This window comes from Tachysurus fulvidraco, chromosome 5 (genome assembly GCF_022655615.1).
Source record: "Tachysurus fulvidraco isolate hzauxx_2018 chromosome 5, HZAU_PFXX_2.0, whole genome shotgun sequence".
NCBI classification, from domain to species: Eukaryota; Metazoa; Chordata; class Actinopteri; order Siluriformes; family Bagridae; genus Tachysurus; species Tachysurus fulvidraco.
Genome location: NC_062522.1, coordinates 22,666,997 through 22,684,111, shown reverse-complemented (window position 1 = coordinate 22,684,111; position 17,115 = coordinate 22,666,997). Strand labels below are relative to the sequence as shown.

Below are 17,115 nucleotides of genomic sequence, written 5' to 3'. Positions count from 1 at the left end.
GTGTGTGTGTGTGTGTGTGTGTGTGTGTGTGTGTGTTTACTGTAGAGCTGGGGAAGTTTTTTTAAGCATTATCAGTAGATATTTGAGAATTTTCAAGTCATTAACTCTGCATTGTCACAGCATTAAAGAAAATTAGTAAAACACTGCTGAGCCAGTTAGGGCCTTTGTGGAGTCTCACGTCTTTGACTACAGAAAGAAACTCAAGATTTGGCATGAGGATATTTGTGAGGGGGCTTTGTTTGAAGATTCTAACCCTGAGACTGGGCCTCAGGGGATGTCGACCGCCGTGTCTTAATCAGTGCACATCACATGAACCCTTTCTGTTTTTACCATGGGACACCCGAACCGCACACACATACACACTCGGACGCAAACAGTAAAAAAAAAAAAAAAAACAATCACTTGTTGTAGAACTGTGTAAGACAAAAATTCTTCTTGTAGCTGGGTTTGTTGCAGAACAATAACTGGATATAACTTTCTCCTTGTGACTTGGTGGACCCTGGTGATGCAAAATCCACTCTGAACCAGGCAGAGCCACCGCCTCATAGACAGATAGACAAAAGCACAATGAAGCTGCTGTGCTGAGTGAATACATACAGATTCATAGCAGCCACACAGGCACTTATCAGTGAAGAATAAGTGTGAGTGGTGGATAAGGACAATAGACTGGGGGTCGGCTGTTGGGGCCACATTGAAATTACATAATACGAATGCTGCCAGGATTCAACAAAAAACTCTTCAGAACTTTGTCTTTTGGCCAAGGTAAAGTTTCTCCATCTGCACTGCTGCATTATAGTCAATGAATGAATTTGTTGAAATTTTTTGTCATGCTTCTTTATTATTAATAATTATTATTATTATTAAAAAATGACATGTCACTTGCTTATATTGATTTTATGAGATTTTATTAATTGTTTATATGGTTGTCTGCACGTTTGAAAGCAGTCTACGGTGTCAGAGCTGTTAATACTCAGAGGTAAAGCTTAACATTCTCTGACATGGGAAAGAGATGAAGAGATGAAGATAACATTTTATGATAGGTTGAAATGGGCTTTGATTTTATTTTAGTTTTATCACTTGTTGCATGAGCAGAACAACCTATGAACGTAGACTAAATCTAAACTAGTAAAATTATTGTGTTTTGAGTGTGATTTTGGCATTACAATGAACCTTTGATAAAGCTGTTCAATTCAGACTTGTACGAAGTCCCTTAAGAGGTTACTATAGTGAATAATTCCTGCTTAGGTCATGGAGCTCATGTAATTAACAGCAACAATAATTCTTTTGATTAAGGTGGATTAGGCAGGACGGCGGTCGTGTTTATAAGGAATGGGAAATCCATAATACAAAAGCAATACAATTTGAAATTTCATATGTTGTCAGCATATTAATCCATTTGTATTAATATAAAGCAGCCATCCTTACTGAGAACTCTGGACTAAGCATTGTGAAGTGGTTTAATATTAAGAATGTTAATGTTGTAAGAAAAAATTAATTACAGCAGATAATTAAAACATTATCTACGGTCATCTTTTAAACAGGACAACAAGTTCTTACAAAGTTTACATCAAGCATAGTTTATTCCAGCTCTTGTTGTGGGTGTGCATTGTCCTGGGTGTATGTGTGTATTGCATGCGTGGGTGTGTATGGGTTGGTGTCCAGATTTTCCATCAGGGGAGGAGGTCAGTGAAATTGTGCATGTTTCTGAAGCTTTAAGTTCTATGCTTGGACTTATTTTACGAATTATTCACTGAGCTGGATTTTATAAAGCAGACTTGTTTATTTAATATAGCTGTGTATCTGTGTGTGTATGAACAACAGTATTCAGCATTGGTTTTTATATTGGAGTCTCCATTCACATTCTAAAAAGTAAAAGATATCATGAAATATACATTTTGAAAAGGTATTTACTTGAAATGATTTAAAATGTGTTGTAATAAATGTTTGTGCTACCATACTCATGATTGTGTGTTTACCTGGAGCTGATTTAATGACGTTATCTTGTTGCTCCTTTTCAAAATTTTCCCATAAATGAAGGTAAAGCACATTTTCTTTACTGACTTCTTGGTAACTCACTTTTAAATATGCAATCCATCTGGGTTGGAATATCTGGAAATGTTCTCCTCTAAAATAGTTTCTCTTGTAGATTTTTGTAAATGTAACAGCACAGTTACATTTGGGGTTGGTGTGAGGGGTTTTTTGTGTGTTGTTCATATTGTTCAAAATGGGTAGTACAAGGCATAGGCAAAGCATGGGTGTTTCCTGGGTTTGATACCAATCTTTAGTTACTGTCTGTGTGGAGTGTCACATCCTCTCACCGTGTTCATTTAAGTTTCCTGCCAGTGACCCCTCTAAAAGACATGTGTGTAGACATAATAGCTATGCAATATTGCCCTTAGGTGTGAATGAGTGAGTTTTGGGTGAGTAAAGGATAAAATAATAGGTATACATCAAGTATATCAATCATCCATAACATTAAAACCAGCTGCCTAATATTGTGTGGTTACCCTTGTGCCACCAAAACAGCTCTGAGCCATCAAGGCATGGACATCACAAGACCTCTGAAGGTCAAAAGGTGGGTGTACTGTGGTATCTGGCACCAACACATTAGCAGCAGATTCTTTATGTTCTGTAAGTTGTGAGGTACCTCCTCCATGGATCAGAGATGTTTGTCCAGCACATCCCACAGATGCTCAGTCAGATTAAGAGCAAACAGACCAGCCATTGCTACCCACACACGAGTCTTGGGCTCCCGTGAACCTGTCTCCAGTTCACAGGTTGTCCTTCCTTGGGAAACTTTTGGTAGGCACCAACCAACGCATACCAGGAACACCTTATAAAACCTACTGTTTACTGTTTTTCTGTTGAAGATGCTATGACCAAGTTATTTTGTTAAGTTACCAGACTACCTAATATATCCCACTCTTTGACAGGTACCATTGTAATAAGAAAATAAGATATACTGTAATTTCTCATTTTCTCACCCATAATTCAGCTCTCCCCTTTTCCCCAGTTAAAAGAGTCAGAACTGCCATGTGCTTCCATGATATGAAACCAGCCAAACACATCTTTTTTGACATGATGTTCTTGCACTATGATTAACAAGGGAGAAAGGCAATTATACCATTCCTCATACCCAGACAGCATGTCCAATTTTGTTCCCTTGGCCAGGTATGGCTACAGGATTGTCAGAATTTGAACTCATGATCTCCAGAGGATAGAGTGAACACTTTCTCGTTGCACCTCTCTTGCATTTTCTAAGGTGCCATCTATCCATCCATACATTTTCTACACCACATATCCTAAGCAGGGTTGAGGGCAACCTTGAGACTCACCCAGGGACCTCGGGGGACACAAGACCGGGGATACCCAAGATGAGGTGCCAACCCATAACAGAGCACAATTGTGCACACACACTACAGACAATTTAGAGATGCCAATCAGCCTACCACACATGTCTTTGGCCAGTGTACCCAAAGGAAACCCCCAATGCATGCGGAAAACATGCAAACTCAGCAGACACAGGGAGGTGGAGGGAGTCAAACCCCCAACCCTTGCTGTGCGAGGCAAACATGCTAACTTCTAAACCACCATGCTCTTTGAATTCAGCTCCACTAATCTCACCATACATGCCCTAAATCTCTTTCAATATACTTTCCCACTTATTCGTCTCATGCTATGTCAATATTTGTACCATGTCTATTTATGTATTGTCTTATATATTCTCTCATGGTCTCAGCAGGTTTTTTGGTCACACCGACCTAGCGGTGGGCGGAATGACCAAAAATCTGATTCACGGAATAAGTTATTTTATTTCACGGTAGCGGTATATATCACGGAATAATAATTTTTCAGGTAAATCAACAAAAGGAACGTGCTTAATATATTGAATACCACTTTAACACTTTAAAAATAAAGAATAGTCTTTTTTAGCATTAGTAGTGAATGAGACTCTCAACTTGCTTCATTTTTAGATGATAAAACAAGTTACTCGTGCTAGCATGGCTAACGGTTACATTCGTGTGACACAGTTTGCAAATCACATTTGTCTGCTCTTTGTGAGCCTTTGTAAACCCGAACCACTGATGACAAGTTCCTCCTCCTGCTCGGGATTGGTTTGTGGGATTTCTTTATCAGCATGCATGTCTTTCTCCATGTTTTTCTTCTTATCTACGCTTATGTGCTGCTTCTCAATTTTTCTCAGATTCCGGCGTGCTACATGTGAGGTTAACCATGCCCACTAATTTAAATTTCACGGTATGCACGGAATAGAAAAACCTGTAACGGTAGACATTTTATTCCGCGGAAATGGAATATACCGTCATACCGCCCAGCCCTATACTGACCTTGTGTGAATAAATAGCAAATTGGGCTTGATCTCCTTCATTATGTATCCAGGACTATTAATAAATTTTGTAAATCATTTACTCAAAAGTACTTTTAGCAGGTGTTCTTTATACTAAGGTTCTAAAAGACAAAATCGTGACAAAGTTGCTCTCACATCGTCCTCGAATTATTAAATTAATTGTAATTTTATGGCTATGGGATCGAATTTTTTTTACTGTTTCAGGTTGGACTGAATGAGAGAAACTCCCATCAACCACCATCATCATTAAATGGCATCATATCTTTATATTAGCTAAAATATAATCTATTTGTTGTTTTTTAGATGACGGAGGGTCGGCAGTGTCAGGTGCTTCTGCTGGATGACAGACAGCTAGAACTGCTCGTCCAGGTGAGGCTTTTTTCAAGCTTGAACATTGTGTATGAGGGTTTCTGTTATATTACTATTATATATACTATTATATAAACTTTCATTTTCATTGCACACTGCTAAGTGCTAGGACTGTTTGAAACACAGCCTGTTGGAAAACAGGTTCAATCATCATAAAATATTCTTAGCATCAACCTGTTTTTAATCTTTTTTTCAGCCAAAACTACTGTCTAGAGATCTCTTGGACATGGTCTCATCCCATTTCAGCCTGAAGGAAAAGGAGTATTTTGGAATATCATACACTGACACAAAGTATGTGGGCCCACGTCATGAAACAGCTGTTGTGTGAATATCTTATGTGGCAGGTTAACTGACATGATATAAGCAGAGACACACACACACACACACACACACACAGTAGAATGTTTATCCTTACATATTTTTGTAAAAGTAATCTTTATCTATCTATCTATCTATCTATCTATCTATCTATCTATCTATCTATCTATCTATCTATCTATCTATCTATCTATCTATCTATCTATCTATCTATCTATCTGTCTGTCTGTCTGTCTGTCTGTCTGTCTGTCTGTCTATAAACTTCTTCTCTGACTGTAATTGTAATGTATGAATAAAAAAGAAAGAGCAACAACATGACAAATTATACCAGGCATAAAAGATTAATGAATAGCCAGTTTACATGTGTGATAATGTTCTTGTAGTCAGTTCAAACACAGTGAAGCATAATAATCTACTGCTACAGATTTGTATGTGAATAAATCATTTCTTTTATTAGTGGTCTGACAAGCTGGCTGCAACTGAACCGGAGAGTACTGGAGCACAACTTTTCCAAAAAGACTGGACCACTCGAGCTCAAATTTCATGTTAGGTGAGTGTAGATATTTAAACTAGTTTAAATGTAAACACAGACATGCGAAGGACATGACACATCTACTAGAGGGCGCTGCAACATACCGAAAGAGTTGGACCATTGGAATTGGTTCTTAATGCATGTACAATAATGAATACTTTGTTCACTCAAGAGCAGTTATAGGAGTATTATGTTTTTTGCTGATCTACATAAGGTTTATGCTGTAAAAGAATTTGTAGTTCAGATGTTTATACACACCTTGCAGAATCTGCAAAATGTTAATCATTATTTAATAAAACTGATAATAAAAGTTGCATTTAATTTTTTGTGTAGTTGTGCAATAAATAATTTCACATAACAGATGTATGGAATATAATCCATATCTGAATTTACACGAATGAACCAGTTCAGAATTTTATATACGTTTAATTTCAAATACTGTGTGTTGTTCTGGTTGATCAACAGAAGTTTTTAATGAGCCCCAAGTTTGTTCCTGAGCAGTTAAACCTCCCACTGTTCTTCAGAAAAATCCTCCAGCTCCTGCATGTTCTTTGCTTTTCCAGCATCTTTTGTAATAGAGTCTGTCGGTTGTCCTACCTGTGAAAAGATCTCAGCATCATATAGCTGCTGTTAGAAAGGGTTCAAATATGCAGAAGAATCTGATAAAAACAAAGGTTTAACTGCACAGGGCAAAAAAGGACTCATGGAAAAAACATAAAAACACAAAACATTAAGACAGTCTTTGATCATCCAGGTAACAACATACAGTTTAATGAAACAAGTTGTAAAATTTGTGTAAATTCAGTTATCCTTATGTCTTGTGGACTATATGTAAACTGCACAAATTAAATTGTCATGTGTTCTTTAACAGGTTTTACATCGAGAGTGTCGGATTACTGAAAGATACCAGCACAGTGGAGCTGTTTTACTGGAATGCTAAGTCTTCTGTTTACAATGTGAGTGCTTTGTGCTTACAACAGTATATAATTTACAGCATTTGGCAGACACCATTATCCAAAGACGACTTACATTTTATCTCATTTTTACACAACTGAGCAGCTAAGGGTAAAAGACCTTGCTCAGGGGCCTAGCAGTGGCAGCTTGGTAGACCTGGGATTTGAGCTAATCTGATCGCTAGACTAACACCTTAACCACTAAACTACCACACACGATATGTTTTATTTATAGTATGCCGTTTTATATTAGAGAGATTATTAATTTCATAGGTACCAAATAGATTTACTCAAAATAAGTAAAACCAGAATATAGCACAAAAGCAGAGCTGTTAAATGAGCCTGCAGTGAACCAAGAATGAGCGAATTTCCACCAAGGAGGAAGAGTAAACTAAAAAGAAAGACAAAGCTTAACAAACACCCGAACACACAGCAAGTGGCAAGTAAACATGAGGTTTGAATGTAGTTAGTCAAACTATAAATGTCAGTCTTAGCAGTGAAAGATTTACTTTTAATAATGAAAGCAAAACACAATAACAAGCATAAAAAGAAAGCAATATACGCAAGCATAGAATAACAGGTAACAGAACAACAGTTAACATGATCCCTGTATGCCATCTATGATAGACATTTTCAGCATAAATATCATTCTTTCTTTTACTGTACAACACAACAGTAGGTTAACATCAGGCATTTGACAGTAAAGAAAGCATTTTTGATTTGCTCTAAGACCCTCTGAAATGTTAATCTTCATTCAGCTTCTAGTTTTAGTGCCCAATGCTACATCGCCTCTGGTTAAACAATGCCAGCATTCAACTCTAGTACAAAGTACCAACTGATTCTGTAATCCTCCAAAAATATCACTTGACTGCATGGATTTTTTAGTGTGCCACTGTAATAACAGTGGGAGCAGAAGTAGGGAATAAAAATGAATAAAAGGTCTTCAGTAATCTGAAGCTTGTACCACACACATAGACCCACAGACACAGGCCAAAAGTGTGTTAATTAAAAAGGGGGAGTGCAGCAGTGCATTGCCAATAACTGTGAGGAGAACTGGCTAGATATTCACTCCTATCACTGTCTCACACACAGACACACACATGCACAAAATGTTGCAAAGGTCATTTGTAGTGATGTTAATCAAATTTACAAGACATTTCAATAGTCAAAATGTGAAGTATTTCTAGCTTATTTGCAATCCTTGTTTCTGCCTCATATTTTGTGTTCTAATTTACAGTTTAATTTATTTAATCAATCTAATTCATTTATCAGGAAAACTTTTTCAATTCACGGTAGGGTCTCTCTTTACTTTCAGAACAGCTTCAGTTGTTTGTGGCATGAATTCCACAAGTTGTTATGTTGATATGATTGCATAAAGAAATTCCTGCAGATTTATTATCCTATGAATCCCCCGTTCTACTGGATTCAGATCTGGTGACTGGGAAGATCACTGAAGAACACTGATCTCATTGTCATGTTCATGAAACTGGAAACCATATTTTGGTCTTGGTTCATGTTGGAAGTAGCCATTAGAAGATGGGAAGATTGTGACCATGAAAGGATGCACATAATCAGCAACGGTACTCAAATAGACTGTGGCATTTGTCATTACAAATCCATGTGTACATATTAACAAACCCAAAGTCTGGCAAGAAAACATTTCTCACACCATTACACTGCCTGCACCAGTCCGGACTGTTGACACAAGGCAGGTTGGGTGCATGGTTTCATGCTTTCAGAACCAGGTTCTGACCCTATCATCTGTGTGATTAAGAAGAAACCAAGATCTATCAGATCAGGCTGTTTTTTCAGTCTTTAACTGTCAGGTTTTAATGAGCCTGTGTCTGCTGTAGCCTCAGCTTTCTGTTCTTAGCTGACAGAAGAGAAAGTGTTGTTAGCCTAATGGTCTAGATATTGTCCATTGACCTGTCTCATCTACAATTTCCATATTCACAGAACTCACTGGACATGTTTCTTTATTGAACCGCTCTGAATAAACTTTAGAGACCGCTGTGCGTGAAAATCCTAGGTTATCAGGAGTTATTGAAATACTCAAATGCAGATACAGGTGTTCCAAGTAAAGTGCTTAGTGAGTGTATTTTCCTTTCCCTGTATGTTTTTTCATTTATTTATTTATTTTTTTCAATGGTAGTGTCAGATCACTTGTCATATCTGATAGTGATGCAATTTTGCTCTGCTTATTTAACCAGCCAGCTTGTATTACACATTCATTGGGTAACATGGGACACCTACTCGTTTGTGTGTTTATTCCTTGGAGTTATGAGAGCAAATAAACATGGTTAATACTAAGCCTTAGTATTGACACAACCTGGTCAAAAATCACATGACACCAGGCCAACGTTCCAGGATGTTTCCAAGACTAAGAGTAAGATATGACCAATTATAATCTATAGGCTTTAAACCAGTTCCTTACTGGAACAATTTTCAATTACATACACCTACAATAAAGTAATATTATATTATTTAAATTGTTTTTTTTTTCTTCATGTTTCCAGTATCCAGGAATCAGTTTTTTTAACACATGAAATTAAGTTTTCTCATGAAGAAAATGACATATATTTCAAGTTTATTATACTTTATATTTAAGTTTATGCATTTATTTTAATAGGCAATATTACTTCTGACAATGAGGCTTTTAATTTGTAATCTCTTGAACCTAAATGCAGAGTTAAAACATGGGCATTTAATAGATGAAGAACCTAAAAAATATAATATTAAATGTTTGATAAACGAAGTGATTAAATATCTCATCCCAGAATTTCACTTTCTGACAATAATTAAGTCAAATATAGTGCTTACTATCTGTTTGATATGTTTTGATGCTACTTGATGCGGTTTGATGAACCTGTTAGCAGACTGTACCAATTCAGTGCAGGGGCTCTGATAACACCGAGCTTTAATGATCTATATTAAAGAATTGTACATGTTTTGTTTTTAATATGCTGTATAATGAGGTAAAGTTTATATTTCTGTGCGATAATGACTTTTATGAAAGGACGGACATAGCGTTGTATGTTTATAACAGAGTGAAATTAATTCCCCCTGTTTTTCTGGTGAATGGTTTTTTCCCCCGTGGAAACCTGTGAGGGGACTGAAATAGTTTAAAAACTAACCGGAGCCGCACGTTGGCTGAATAAGATTTGTTTTATCTCTGTGTTATTTCTGTTTTTTTATTACAGGGAAATGTCGAATTGGAGAGTGAACATGTTTTTAAGTTAGCTGCGTTCGTGTTGCAGGTAAGTGCGCTATTTAACGTCGCCTTGTTTGACAGACCGTTTAACACGTTACGTAGCTTCAGTTTGAATCCAAACTGTTTTAAACGGCGACTCGACGTTACTACGGTTTAAAGCAGCCGTTTACGTGTTTATTTTCACGTGTTCGCTTATAAATACTGCCTCGTGTTTACGTGTTTACGTTGTTAAACCTTCTAAATTTAGAAAACAAGCTTATTGGGGCTCGAAGTTTTTGCACGACTGACAGAGTTAAGCCTCTTAGTGTGTGTGAAGAAGATAACTGGGATGTATCTTGGTTTATTACTAATCCACATCCGATTTTATTGTCATTATGCACATCCACATGTAGCTTTTGGCAGGTTAAAATAAAACATGCATGCACTTGTACGGCCCGAGTACATAAGCACGACTACACACAAGGATAGTGTGCAAGTCAGCAGGAGTGTAACATAACACTACAAAGAAAAATAACACCGTGTAATAGAGTTTACAATGAGTAAAATACCCTGTGCTTGTGCAAATCTCACATAATGAAGTTCAGTTCGATGTATAAAATGTACTATTGTTCAGCTAAAAGTTAATATACAAAAGGAATGTGCAGCGTTCACTAACTGTGTGTGTGTGTGTGTGTGTGTGTGTGTGTGTGTGTGTGTGTGTGTTTTTCAGGAGGCAAAAGGGGACTACACAAGGTAAAGCCCAGATCCTGATCCTTCATTTGTGTTTACAAAATTGCATGATTAAAAAATGGTATTTAATGATCTTGCTGTTTCCAGTATATCCTGTTTTCATTTGTTCTTAAAATGTACGTTTTAAAGAGGACTCTTATGCACTTGTAGTTTAAAATGGTCAAGTGCTATTAAATTGTTTGATTAATGAAGCCACCAGAGCATCATTTTAAACTGACTTGTTGAGGGATTAGCTCTTATCCTGGTAGTGAAACGCCCTGTTTTTCATGATTGTAAGTTGAAATGTAAGTTTTTGTGTTTTTGTTTTCTGGTTTGTGTGTGTGTTTGTGTGTTCTCTATATCAGTATAGTGTAACACAAAAAATAAGCTGAAAATACCCTGGTACAGGTATATTGTCTTGCCCCTAGTGGCAGTGTAGCTGGAAGTCTATGAATATACATCCATGACTTGGGTGTGTTGAGAAAATATCTGTGGTTTGAGTCATCAGATGACTGTCATCACTTGTGTGTTAAGGGTGAATGGGCCGATGTGCCAGTCTTAAAGAGCTCACCTGCACAAAATATTAAACAGGCAATGAAAAGTTTACTTGTTGAGTTTATGGCACTCTTTCATGAGCAGACCATTTTGAGTTTGATGTAGGAACTCCTTTAGAATGAAAGGAAATAGATTCCATAAATGTTTCAGTGAAGTGCCTTGAAATGTTTTGTTTTGTGAGCATTGCTTTATATGGTCACCCAAACGTATTATTGTCAACAGACATGTTTGCGTCTCTGCTTGTTTGAAGGACTTTCTTTAGATGTAAAATGTTACCAGGGAGGCTGACAATCTTAGGCTTGGTTAATATTTATGGTTGATTTTGCTCAAGTGTGCATGATTATTCCTTCGGGTTGAGCTAGGTGACACTGAAAGGTCAGCAATCCCAGTGAATTATATTCCAGTGTTCTTGAATTGTATACTATAAGAATAGTTATTGACAGCTTAAATTACTTCTGACTGCATAAATTAAAACATTTAGAAAACATAATCAGGTTGAACTTGTTGAATTGTTTGGAATATCTATATTGATTATGACATAATGATGATTGAAGTACTTTTGTATTACCCTGTAAGCACTGTATGGTTTATAATCTCTCTTTGTGCACCGAGTCTTTCTGAAGATTGCTATATATTAACCATATACATCTCCTCTGTTAAGATGCACTCTTGTGGAAGTAGTAGCTACCTGGTTGTAAAGTGGACGAGTGTGTAGGTTGACACCAAACTAGTCTTATTTGCTTTTGTCCTTCCAGTGGTCACATGTCACATTGTTAGAACACAAAGCATTGTATGCTTTCAGTTGTGCGGCAAGAAAGCTCAGCACAGGACTGTTTTACTCTGGCTGCAGTGTGTTGTACAACAATGACCTTTACTTTTCCGGTTAACAGCAGCTGTGATATGATGTGCAACATACTAGAAATGTGACTCTAAAATAGCAGCATATAGGAACATTTTTAAAAGCCTGTCTTCAGTTATCGTGGGTTTCTTCAGTTTGCTTTTTGCTTCATACCTGTAGAGAAATGACAGTCATGATATTGGCTCCTTCCATGAAAATGAGCAAAACAGAATAACCTGGCAAGGATACATGAATTTTTAAGCTCCAAAATACCTGCACATTTTACCGTGTTATTGAAACTTTTCCTGTTCCAAACACTTTTTTTTTTTTAAATAATGCAATGTTTTTCTATCAACACCTGATTAAAATGTTGGCACTTTTACAGTTTATATTTTGTGAACAGCCTGTTCCTGTAATGTCTTAAATTGGAGGCATTCTGTAAACTTCCTTCTTCAACTCAGACCACAGGTTTATACTGGGGATCAAATCCAGAAAGCGACATGGATGTTACAGAAAATTTTACAAAGTTTGATTGTGGTCTCTTCTGATCAAAACACACAATACCAGTCGCTGTGTTCTTGACAGTTGGGGCACTGTATTTTGCTTGCAGCTTGTCCAAACTCCCTGTTACAGAAGAGCCATTTAACAGGTGTTTTGCGAAATGTGACAACCACAAAAATTAAACAAATATTTAATTGTCTACTTATGTCTTTAGCCATTGTACTTAAGTATTCAAAGTAGTCACATAGTCTGCATATTAAAACTGAAACCACTTGTTGGCACTAGGCTTTTGGTGAATTTCCTCTCTTGAATTTACCTCATATGACTGAATCCTCTCCATAAAGCACAAGCAGTAGACACCAGCATGCCAGGAGATTAAGCCCCCATCCTCCCTTACTACCTCTGCCACTGCCTTTAAGCCTGAGTGACTGTAAAGCTTGAGGGAGTAAAGATATTGTTCCCCGGCAGACACTCGGGCGTCAAGCTGGTTAGTGATGTATCAGTGATGGGTGTCTTTAAAAACATAAAGATCCACTATTTGAACATCTTATTAAAAAAAAGGCACATAATTCTATGCAGCATTTACTGAAGAAACTCCTGTAAACTCTTTAAAGGGAAGTTAGTAATAACCTGGTTTAATGTGAAGCATACCGCACACTACATTGCGTGTGACCAGTGTTGACGAGGAATGTGCTGATCATTTCAGTAATGTAGCATTTAACAAAATGTGTTGGTGTGGATTTTAAAATATCATTACACTACCTGCTACTGAGGGGGAAAAACTTGCTGCTGATATTTATTCACTTACAGACGTGTAACACTGAGGTTTGTCCCACCTATCGAGGCTCGTGATCTGTTTGAGTGTCCTAAATGACTGCTTTCAATCAAGCCACTCGTGTTTCTAAGTTATAAATGTCTCTTTCAGCCAAATATTATAAGCTGGTATATTTACTGATATATAATGTATATATATTTTTAATTGCTTAAATATGCAGTATGACCTATATTTCCACTCAAGACTAGTTTTATAGTTGTTGTGTGCAGAGACTCTGAAAATTTATATTGTATTCGTTATTTTACTTCTATTCCATATACTCGAACTGATAGTATTTAACGGATTACCCATTTTGTTGAACAGGACAGAAATGGATTTCATCCGTTTGCTTTCGTCATTTTTGGGTGTATAACCAAGAGCTTTTAACATACCAGGCTGATTATTAATGAGCTGTTAGGCAGCATGTACACATGGCACTTGTATTAAAATGACCTTTTTGTTTTCACTCCCCTCTGCAGGAGGTTGCTTAGTCTCCAGCGAAATAGCTGACACGTTACTGTTCGTCTGTGACATGTTGCCTCCTACAGCCAACTGTTTGATAGTACAGACTTCCTAATGAATGCCAGATTGCTGCCTGGGTGTTGCGGTGAGCGCAGAATCGCTCTGTACGTTACCACACAATCAAATCCCCCAGCACAGCAGCCAAATTAATGCCATCAAACATTAAACACGAATCAGCAAACTGTTAAATACTGCTGGCCTGCTATAAACTGCTTACAAAAGAGCTCCTGTTCCTGTTCCTACTTTCATTCATGCTAGCAGGGTTGGCTGTGTTCTTGTGAAGCATTTATTTATTTATTTATTTATTTATTTATTTCATTAAAAAAAATTAAACCCTTGCATTACCGCTTAATAATCAATCTTTCGGTAAAGACTATTAGTTTACATTAGTGAGTATTCCCTGATTTCTACATACTCAGGGGCTCGTGGAAGATATTTTCTGAACTAGTTTCATTTACAGCGATGCAGGATTTCTATTGTAAACGTTTCTATGAGCAGATTGCATATCAATTACGTCAATTTATTTATTTTTTTACTCTTGAAAACTGCTTGAATTGGTAATATTGCAAACCCAGAACCCCTGCATTCAAACTGCTAGAAGTGAAAGCACACGTTCTTAGCTTTATGCAAATGGCCCCCTGTTGGATGAATAAAGAATTATCTTCTCTTGTACTCATGTTTGATGCACTTGAATCGAAGAGGGTTTTTTGTCTGAATGTGTTTTGTGATGATGGTACATGATGTATCTTGGTTTATTTCTATGGAACTCTACAAGTGCCTCTAAATATCATTAGTCTGCATAACTTCTGCAGTCACAAATTTTTGAAAACTTGGATGGACCATACAAATGTAAAACCTGAACCTTTGCCTATTGTTTGGGCTGTGTCATTACTTCTCAGTGCTGTTTAGCCGAATATATCTGCTTGATTAAATAGCTTTTGTGAAAGTTTAGTTGTACAACAGCCTGCAAGCAACACTTCTCTTTATGATGTTTGAATTGTGAGGCACTTTGCACTGCACATCTATTGTAGGGCGGACGGTGTTGCCTTTGAACCAACACCTCAACAGTGACCTGCTCATTTTAACACGCTTGGTCCACAAAGATGATACATTTATTAATATTGCATTGTCAGTTTTTATTCCTTTTTAAATAATGTGTCAGAATACACTGTATGAAAAGTTGTCTGTGGTTTGTTTGAAATCTAGGACAGGAAGTGTCTGTAGTAGTGTTCTTGTTGCAGAAAACGTTGACCTCTGGAAAGACTACAGGGATGTGATCTGGAAACATCAACAAACTCCCTCTGAGAAAATATTCATAACATTTCTGTTAGGTGTTCCCAGTGTTTGGCAGGAAGAGTTTGTACTAGACATTTCTGTCTTATCTGTTCACATACAGCTTAAGATTGAAGCTAGCCACTTTCTTATTGACAAATTAGGTCAACAGGTTACTGTGTGTGTGCTATGTATTATGATTCGGTGTATAGCAAGCAATTTCAAATTGGCATATGGAATGCTTCCAGTTCTGCTTTAAATTTTTTTTTTTCTTCTTCTTTTTTCCCTGCCCAGTGATGAAAGTGCAACATCAGACTTGAAAAAGCTGCCCGTGTTTCCCACAGCTGTTTTAAAGGAGCACCCATCCCTGGCCTATTGGTAAGGAACATGCCAACATTTAAAGGACCATTAAGCAGTTTCCACCTCTGCTCATATGTTTACTAGCAAACAACCTTCCATTTTACTCCACGCCCATGTAATTACCATTTCCAGCATGTTTAATTGTAGTCTGGAAGTGCTAAAACTGCAGGCTCCAGTGATGAATGTTTCTTTAGTGCAGCCAGATGAAGTTTACCAATGTGCTTAGGCCATGTGTGAAGTAAACCTATGAGCCATATGATCATGGTTTGTTACAATAATTCCTAGATGTCAAAGTTTTTCCTCTGGATTATAGAGGCTTATAGAAGGACGTGTGTTGAACACCTGTGTGCTTATGTGTGTGCAGAAGCAGCTGTGAAGACCAGGCAAAGCGCGCGCGTGTGTGTGTGTGTGTGTGTGTAATGCGAGCATATATTAGACAGAGGGTGGCTGTTTGACAGGACAGTTGGCCAGATGGCATTTCATGGATGAGTGTGCTGAACCTGTGTCTAAAGAGTACAGTCTTTTACAAATAATATATTCACAGTTCAGCCTAGCGTGTAACTGGTGTTCATTTTGCAAGTGCATATTGTAATGTCTCTCTCTCTCTCTCTCTCTCTCTCTCTCTCATACACACACACTTTTTCTCTCCCCCTTCCTGCCCTGTAGTGAAGGCAGAGTCATCGAGCATTACAAAACCCTCAAAGGGCTCACCCGAGGAAAGGCCATCGTACAGTAAGTGCCCGATATTATCTCACTAACACACCAAGTGCATTGGATATACCAGATATAACGTGTACATCAGAGAGGCGTGTCAGTCTGTGATCATTTCACTCAGATTAAAGCTATATTCCATGATGCACAGATAAGATCAATAGTAGCCAATTGTATTATAAACGAAACATTTAGCTTGGCTGCGTGCCTGTTTCTGATGAATGCTTATTTTGTCCGCAGGTATCTCCTGTTAGTGGAATCTTTACCTTCATATGGTGTTCATTATTATGAAGTGAAGGTATGTTAACGTTTGGTTTGTGGACTTTTATCAAACCTATTTTTATGACTTGGAAAGGCAGCCTTGTAGTACACCATCTTATATCTGTAAGCATACGCTGCTGTGGAAAAGTCGTGGTGAAGTTGACCGAGGAGCTCAACTAATTAACTCTCAAACCATGTTATGCGCATTTGATCTTTTGACTTGATAATGCAGCTTAAATGAGTAAATTCCTTTTAAAACCTGTTCAAATTTCCCTTTCGTAGGACAAGCAGGGAATTCCGTGGTGGTTGGGAATCAGCTACAAAGGCATTGCCCAGTACGACCAACAAGACAAGCTAAAACCCAGGAAGGTATGTTAGAGCGAACAACAGAGGAGACTGTGTCCTTTTTCCTTTTTAATGCTTTATCTGACTCCAGAAGTTAATGTTTCACCAAACTACAGATATGCCCACAACAAGGCAAATCTGTGAGAGAATGTACAGAGGACACGGACTCTCCATTTTCCCCGAAACGTACTCACACTGTGTTTTATGATATTTGAGTATATGTGACTAATGTCTAATGAGAATATTTTATGAATTAAACGAATAATTTAAAAATACTATTAGTATTACTTATTATTAAAAGACTTGTATAATGTACTTTCACATCTGCCAACCTTTTACACAATTGGACAAAGAGCATTTGTATGCTTTTGTGCCACAAAATTAAATGACAGATGAGCCAGTCAACATGTGATTCTGGAACGATTGACAGCTACGTAGATGTTTTGTGGTGTTTCGATGCAGCCACTTGTCTGTTTTAG

The 17,115-nt window shown here is 37.4% G+C and overlaps 1 protein-coding gene across 8 annotated transcripts in view; it reads left to right on the top strand.

The window, feature by feature from the left end:
* frmd4ba (FERM domain containing 4Ba) overlaps positions 1 to 17,115 on the top strand; it is a 48,898-nt gene that overhangs the window by 17,554 nt on the left and 14,229 nt on the right. For 6 of the 8 annotated variants that reach the window (XM_027146820.2, XM_027146821.2, XM_027146822.2 and 3 more), the window contains 10 exons: positions 4,670 to 4,735; positions 4,932 to 5,026; positions 5,511 to 5,603; positions 6,457 to 6,541; positions 9,739 to 9,795; positions 10,459 to 10,481; positions 15,254 to 15,337; positions 15,986 to 16,051; positions 16,271 to 16,328; positions 16,574 to 16,660. In XM_027146820.2, the coding sequence (XP_027002621.2) occupies positions 4,670 to 4,735; positions 4,932 to 5,026; positions 5,511 to 5,603; positions 6,457 to 6,541; positions 9,739 to 9,795; positions 10,459 to 10,481; positions 15,254 to 15,337; positions 15,986 to 16,051; positions 16,271 to 16,328; positions 16,574 to 16,660 (714 nt within the window). Of the gene's footprint in view, positions 1 to 4,669; positions 4,736 to 4,931; positions 5,027 to 5,510; positions 5,604 to 6,456; positions 6,542 to 8,867; positions 8,925 to 9,483; positions 9,514 to 9,738; positions 9,796 to 10,458; positions 10,482 to 15,253; positions 15,338 to 15,985; positions 16,052 to 16,270; positions 16,329 to 16,573; positions 16,661 to 17,115 lie in introns of those variants that run through there. The other 2 variants (XM_027146826.2, XM_047813790.1) reach the window with 2 other exon arrangements.